The sequence below is a fragment of the Etheostoma spectabile genome, chromosome 20, assembly GCF_008692095.1.
Source record: "Etheostoma spectabile isolate EspeVRDwgs_2016 chromosome 20, UIUC_Espe_1.0, whole genome shotgun sequence".
Lineage (NCBI taxonomy): Eukaryota > Metazoa > Chordata > Actinopteri > Perciformes > Percidae > Etheostoma > Etheostoma spectabile.
Genome location: NC_045752.1, coordinates 17,993,155 through 18,001,387, shown reverse-complemented (window position 1 = coordinate 18,001,387; position 8,233 = coordinate 17,993,155). Strand labels below are relative to the sequence as shown.

The following is an 8,233-nucleotide window of genomic DNA, read 5'->3' as shown; positions in this document are numbered from 1 at the left end:
TTTATTTTTTTTTTTTTTTATAATAACTTTGATTGTCATTTCTTTTTACGAGCCAACTGCATCACAAACTCTACAATTCCTTCCCTGTGTGAGTTTTTAAACATAGATTGTATAAAATAGGTTTTAAAGCGTTCCCAAGAGCTTCAGTGCTCTCCCTCCACTGAAGCCTTTGTGTTTACAGGTTTGTGGTGATGTGCCATATGTGCCAAAAAAAAATCTATGTTTGGTACTGCCAATTTGTTTTGTTTTGTCGTGGTTCATGTGTGCAATAAACATTACAACTCGTGAGGAAAAAATCGTGGCAGAGAAACGTGATATCAATTCTAAGCTAAAAAAATCGTGATTCATATTTTTTCCCCAAATCATGCCGGCCTACTCCGCATCTGTATGCCATTATTGTTTTTGCATAATGGTTGATTGCAAATATATGCTATCCCCACATTTCTTTCCTTATAAAAAAGGAAGACCCTCTTTCACCCATTTGTAATGAGATGTGTGCTGAGATGAGAGAGGATGTAATGTACAGTATGTCTATCTATAGAAGGAAGGACTTCTGTTCTGTCCGTCCTGCCGGCGAGAGACATTCTCTTCACAAACAACACTTGGACACAACACCGCACTTTCTACATGGTCAGAAGCAGTGCTGGGAGAAGGAGTATTCAAATCTTTCACTTAAAGTAAAAATACTACATTGTAAAAATACTCTGTTTCATAAGTAAAATTGTACCCAAGTCAAAGTACAAAAGTCTCATTATCAAAATATACTTAACCCTTGTGTTGCCTACCCGTCCACTGGCAACTTTTGTTTTTTCTTGGTCGTGCTCTAAAATTAAAACCTTCTTGTGGTCTTTTTCCACACTTTCTTTCCTTTTCTTTCCACTTTCTTTTTTTTTTTACATTTTAGAACTTTTTTCGGACACTTCTTGTCACTTTTCCTGACATTTTTTTAAGCTTTTCACGACATTTCTGTCACTTTTTTCCCTTTTTTTTTTTTTTTCCTTTTCAAATGCTATAAAATTGAGTGAAACAACCAAATTCAGTGAAAAAAGTTCACTTATCATTTATTTTACTTTTGTAGTGCACTGTAGGGAACAAGCCACGTTATTTTTGGGGGGAAATCTGGTTGAAAGAAACCAAAATTTCTCATACAGAAACTTTTTGAAAATTGGTCAAATTTGACTCACAGGAGGGTTAGTGTACTAAAAGTGGTAATTATATTACTGAATTTCGATTATTCAGGCATCCATGTCTTAATCACTTTAATGTTGCAGCTGGTAAAGGTGGGGCTCAATAATTGTATATTTTTCTAAACAAATTTGCAAAGTAACTAGAGCTGTCAAATAAAGTGGAGTCAACAAGTCAGTACAGTATTTGCTTCTGAGATGTATTGGATTAGTAGTATAAAATAAAGTAAAGTACCAGTACCAAAGAATTGCATAGTGATATTTACATGGTTACATCTGAGAAAGCTGCAAGCAGCATCACAGGAGGCCAAGCAATCGGCCCAGGCATGTTTTCATCGGGCACTGTACTCGTCAGTGCAACTAAATCAGGTCTAGTAAGCCAACATCTGGCAAGTACAGTGCTGGCAGACATCAGATTAGTGTGTGTTCTCTCTGCCCTCTTTTTCTATCTACTTTGTCGGTCTGTCTCTTTCCCTATGTGCGAGCCTCGTTCTTTCTTTCTCGGCCTCGTAATTTGGTTTTAATCCAACCACTCTGGGAAGTGATCCAGCTGTCCAGTGTCAGGCGCTGCATCTGTGCACCACAACCTTTTAATAGCATTCACTACATGTGAGTCCCAATCACAGTCCAAAGCAGACTCTTTAAAACATAAATCCTCTCCTAATGTTCCCTCCAGTGTGACCTTTGAGCCGGACGAGAATCAAGAATGGACAGGGAAATGGAAATGTTCTCCACCCTCTGAGGCATTGGGAATGAGTTTCCTCCACTGTGTACGCCGTGTGTCACTGTGTATCTTTTCTTTCTGTTTCCCTCAGTCCTTCCTTTGCTTTTGTTTAACTGGCTTCCCATTTCTAATGGTTTCGTCCCATCTCTGTTGTGAAGTCAGCTTGTGCTGTCCTGAGCCAGCCTTATCATGTAAGTGGTCAAGCCCTGTTTGGACAACGGGAGAGGCAGTAGGCTAGGCCACTGACTGACTCATCCAAGAGAGGATATCATGACTCATCTGAATGCTGCGAAGTGGTGTGTGCGTGTGTACGGTGCTTTTTCTAAGGGACAGAAAGCGGTTACGTCCATTCTCACCATATCTTAAGAATAAGAAGTTTGTCTTTGACCTTTTCTTGGTTGTGGTAAAAGTAAAGTTGTGACACACACACACACACACACACACACACACACACACACACACACACACACACACACACACACAGAGTCTCTCACTCATTCTCTCTCTCTCACTGAAATTCGCTTGGGTCAATAATGGCAGCTACAGCTTCCTGTGGGTTCCCTTGAGGCCTCTTATGACTTCCTGCCATCTTGCCTGTCTTTCCTCTGCCTTCCTGTCTCGCCCAGAGACGTGTGTGTATGTGTGTGTATACAGACCTTCTGTACTGTAAGACTTCACATGATGAGGTAAAGACATTCACGCGCACTCTGTAAATGCCACTTCATAGCCACACATGCATGTGAAAGGATGTCATTCTTGGACCACACATATTTAGGTTAGGTGGGACCTCACCCATTCCCAATCCGTTGACACACTCCCACTCCTATTACAGTCACTAGCACCTACTCACACGCTGACCCCTCTTTCTTATTCTATAATGTTTTTCTCTCACATTTTGGTGTCACTTTGCCTTGCTTCCATCCCTATTTCAAATGCACTCTCAACTTTTTTTCACCTCACCACTCTGCTTTGTAAGCCTTACCCCCCCACTCCTGCACTTCATCCCTGTCTCTGAGCACTTGGAGTGGACATATAATCTAAACAACAGTAGCAGGTATTTAGGTTTTCTCACACTGCTCTGACTTCACGCCAATGTGCCATTGCGACTCACCACTCTCTTTTCCTTTACACTCATTCCATAGGGTGTAGATAAGAGTTTAATATCTCAGACATGTTGTATCATCTGACCCTTCTGTTATGTCATACAAATCCATTAAAATACATAAACCAACAACCGGTGGCAAATGTGCTAGATATCCTTGTCATCATAATCCCTGGGGGGTATAAAATAACATAAGATAAAGTAGACTTTATGAGTCCCACACTGGGGAAATTCCTGTGCTAAAAAGCAGCTCAAAAGAAAACATTTACACACATCAGAATAACACAAACACACATTAAATAGACTTAAAATATGACTTTAAAAAATAGAAAAAAATAGAATTAGTTATAATAATAATAATAATAATAATAATAATAATAATAATAATAATAATAATGGTAATAATACAAACATATTTACACGATAAGCACCCTTATATAAACAGACCGTATATACACAAAGATATACAGATAAGTAAGGTGCCGTGCATTCATAAACTATGCTCATTTGCACTTCGTAGATCTCCAAGTGATTCTTTCACTAAAATGTTGGAGGATTTAGAGGATTAGTTCAACATTTTTGGAAATAAACTCATTTTTATCTGATCCCGAGAGTGAGATAATGGGTGTCAGTGTGCGCTTAGCCTAGCTTAACACAAAGAGTGGAGGCACGGGCAAACAGCTAACCTGGCTCTGTCCAAAGGAAACTAATTTCACATACAAACACTGACAAAAAGTGTGTGGAGACAGAAAAGACATTTCGTAACCATACAGTGATGAGAGCAAACCGGAAAGAGTTGCTAGCTGGCTACAGTTCACGGCTTAACAGTCTGTAAATTAACACTGGAGGCACAACAGCCAAGTTGACTGCACAACTAAGCCAGGGCAAAACATTGATTTTTCTGAACGCATCTTTTAATTTCAGCATTTAATCACAGCAATTGGAGCATTTAATCTCGCTTGGTTAGAGGCTAAACAGACACATCTAGCCTTTATACTAAGCTGGGCTAATGTTAAACATGCACATATCTTGCTGTGTACAGTGCTGCTCATATACCCGTGCTTAAGATGACAAAAAAAAGGAATTAAAAATGATCTTTTTGGAAATTGATCATAATGCCTTAATTAAAAAAATTAGGAAAAATCCAAGCCTTAAGGACATCAGGTTTTTTGTGAATGAAATAACTGGCCTTTAATAATAAAAATCGGCCTGCCTCTATGGGAATTTAACATAGGGGTGTGTATACTTATGCCCCCTGTATTTTAAGGAAGAACATTTATTTATTTACGAAATATTATTCATTCACAAAGAAAATTGGTGTCCTCAAAGGTTGCTTCCTAAAATGTTGAAGTATTGAGTAAAATTAAAAGTGGATACACATTATATTGTGTAAATGCAGTAATAACTATTTGAAGCCACACATGCATAATTATGTTGGGGCTATACTTACCATTTAAGCATTAAATGATGACATGAAATCAGTAGTGCTTCTAAATGAAAGTCAAAGTGTGTGGGGGGGTGTTCTCTCTCATCTCTCTAATCTCTAGCTCTGTCCATTATATCTTCTGTATTATCTCAGCGCACATAGGAAGCCCGCCCTTCTTGGACAGAGAGCGGAATTTGAATGACAGCACAGGTCAGTTGGTCTGCAGCAGAATTGACAGTCAGAGCTCACTACCGCGACACCCTTTTTTAATATGTAACATTATTCAATAGGCAGTTGAGGAAAAATGAAAGAAGAGGCCCAAGCCTTAGGTATGTATATTTCCCCCTCTTGTGCAGCAGGTGTAACAATATTAGTTTTGGTTTATGTGAATTCCCAACTGGAGCGCGCTGGCGAAGGAAGACCGGGGCACATCAAGAGAAGGTTTTACACAGCAAAGTGGAAGGGGGTTCAGTTTGGTTTTGAAAGATTAAGAGAGGGAATGGGTTTTTTGGGTCATGAGGAAAAGCCATGTGATCGACATCACATGTAGTATTGGAAAAAGGCGGTTTTGGGGGGGGTTTGAGGTAGAAGAAAATTGGGAAATATTGCATAACTGGAAAGAACAGTCCTTTGGCTGGTGTGACATTAACATTCCTCCTCCAACCCTATGTCCTCATCCTCAACTCCATCTCTATTTTCCCTGATTCAAGTGCAGACTGGTATAGGGCTGGGCAATACATTGATATTATATTGATATATCGTGACATGAGACTAGATATTGTCTTAGATTTTGGATATTGTAATATCCTGAAATGATATTTTTGTGTTTTACTGGTTTTTAAAGCAGCAGTAAAGTAAAGTTATGTACTTTTCTAAACTTACCAGACTGTTCTATTTGTTTTATTATTTGCCTATTCCCAACTTAGACAGTATGTCCACATTTCTGATTATTTATCTAAAATCGAAGTATGCAGATATTTTGTTAAAGCACCAACTTTCAACCCTAGAATATTGCCGCAATATCAATATCAAGGTATTAGGTTAAGAATACTGTGATATCTGGTTTTCTCCCTGAAATTCCAACATAAAGAAAGCAGAAGGTAATGGATATCTGGCTGAAAAGCGACAAAAGGCGGAATTTCCGGCAGCGACGTAGCAATCTCCGAAGTGGAATATCGTAATATAAAGTAATCCTTTAATTTCAAAATGGAAATCTTGAAGAAAAAGAAACATCCTTGGACACCTAAATCCTCATTTTTTTTTATTGCTGACGTACATCCTGTTCTCATATAACTCCCCTCCATATAAGACCTTACATTGAGAGGCCTAGGGAGTAGATGGAGTGAGCAAGAAGGCACATAGAGATCAGCTGCCGGGCTCGGCTCCCATCTGGTTCAAATCCAGCTGTCTCATTCTCACTGAGTTCCCCACCAGCTCCCAGTATCAGTTCCTCCAAACAGCAGCTTGGACAGCAGGGCTTTGACCCGGCAACCAGGCAAACATGCCAGAGATGAGCTGGCTTCTCTGCCTCAGTTTCTAAGCCTGGCGATATGGAGAGAGGATCTTCGTCCAACCCAAAGCCAAAATCTGTAAAGATAGGACGGAGAGTCAGGGGTTAGAGGTTTAGCTTCCACAAGATGGCCAGTTTTCTGTTTCTGCTTGCCAATCGTGAGAACACAGGACCACGAATAACAGCAGCATGCAGTGCAGCAGGTAATGTAGACCCTGGGTGATGAGCTTACAATGAATCATTGAATTCATGCTGCTGAGATAAAAAACAAAACAAAAAAAACCTGCTTTGATCAAAGATTCTAAAGCTTCTTTGTGGGTTCTATCTGTATTAGACCCCCTTGAAGTTCACACCCTTCAGATTTTTCCCTTTTCTGCCAAAGCCACAATAATGCTGCTGGTTATCCCATTGAAAGGACTGGGTGAGAGATGATGTCATTCTATGTAGTGTTGGATGCTTGGAATTTGGGCCACCTCAGACCGCCCCGTCCAGCTGAATGGACGAATCAAACCCTGGTCGGCTATAAGGGGCCCCACCTCCGGCACTGGTTGCTATCTTCACATTGGGGGGGCCCAAGAGGCCCCGGCACTTCTGGCTGACGTCATGGTAGCAAAACCATTATGATGAGATTAGTGTGAGCTTGAACACAAAGCCCTCGCGCTAAAGCATCTCATCCTCCTCGATTTTATTTTTTTGCGCTCTCTATTTCCAGAACCACACAGCACTTTCTCTTTCTTCTTTCTGTCTCTTTCCTCCTCCTCTCTTCTTCTCCCTTCAACCCAAATCTATCCATCTCTCTTTTCCAAGACTTTAGTATTTTCCTCCCTGGCACACAGAGACTAATTTCCTTGCCTCATATGCATTTCAAAAGGTGCAGGCGGCTGCTTGTACCAAGCTGTAGAATTGAGCAGAGCAGCAGGATGAATACTAAAAACACTCCTGTTGTCTGCGGAGAGCGGTCGGAAACTGAGATCTGAAGTTCGGACTATTTAATGTCACTGTGTAAAGTGACTGTGTAAACCTTTACTTTGTATTGTCATAGGGATAACAAAACAATAGGGATTGTGTGCTCAGGGATGGGGTGATTATATTCACATGTGTCCCAGTCATTAATTAGTATGTTAATATGTAAGGGTTTATATTAATCACTGCTTTGCAATGTAATGTTGACATTCTCTGAAAAGAATCGTACCTAATCCAATGCGTATTCATTTAAACGGTTGGCGCAATGGTTTATAAAAAAAAAAAATATAAAAAAAAAGAATAAAAAGGATCCTTGTTGTTGCAGGATGAACTGGACCTGACGGACAAGAACAGGGAGGCCATGTTTGCTCTGCCCGATGAGAAGAAATGGCAGATCTACTGCAGCAAGAAGAAGGTGAGTTGGCCTCTCCTGGGCTTTGCTGTACATCGGCTCTAATCTCTGGCTGGCCTGCAGCTGACTGGCTGCCTGAACCCACAGTTTAAAGCTAAACTGTCAGCAATGAATGTTATTGAAAGGCTGAACCCATTTTGAATCCGTTCAGCCACACAGTCGGTCCCCTTTCCAGCTTCTCATTTCTGCATTTATGAAAACTTTACGCCAGCTATGTAGTTCACATTATTTTCTGTACATGCAAGCCCGACTGATAGATAGATAAATATATATATATATATATATATGCAACACATTATTTTTTTGTTGTGTTTTTGTTCAAAGGACTTTAAGTTTCATATCCTAAGTTTGTATTGTTATACATTTTATTTATCAGAACTTTAATATATTTTGATGTTCCTCTGTTCTGTTGGGACAATAAAACAAATTATCATATTATTTTAGTGAAAACTCATAAAAAACTCCAAATAACTAATGTTAGGGAAATCTGATTTTCTTACGCGTTTCTGGATTTTCTTTTTTTAAATATGTATTGGCCGATGTATCGGAATATTGGATTTTGAAATTACCAAATATTTGTATCTGTATCGGCCTTAAAAATCCTTTATCTGTCGGGCTGTAGTACATGCAGTACTGTACGTGCCCATAGAGTGCACACATAAGCAACACAGAGTACACAAATACACTCCAAGCCCCTGTTTCAACACTCAATCTCCAAATCTCCCTCCCCACGTTGGGGCAAGCAATTTTCTTGTGCTGTTTAAGAATTGTCAACATACCACGGGAGAACTAGAACATTCTGGTTAGCCCTCTCTTTCACCCCTTTCCCCCTCGCCAAAACATTTCTCGTTCCCTTCAATCCCTTAAGCGTGTTTCTCCACAACAGCTCTAGTGGAGAAAAAGGGGAATTTA

At 39.9% G+C, this 8,233-nt stretch overlaps 1 protein-coding gene across 2 annotated transcripts in view; it reads left to right on the top strand.

Moving 5' to 3' along the window:
• daam2 (dishevelled associated activator of morphogenesis 2) overlaps positions 1 to 8,233 on the top strand; it is a gene marked incomplete at its 5' end in the record, with an annotated part of 69,749 nt that overhangs the window by 5,938 nt on the left and 55,578 nt on the right. For both annotated transcript variants that reach the window (XM_032499978.1, XM_032499977.1), the window contains 1 exon segment: positions 7,235 to 7,324. In XM_032499978.1, coding sequence (XP_032355869.1) covers positions 7,235 to 7,324 — 90 coding nt within the window.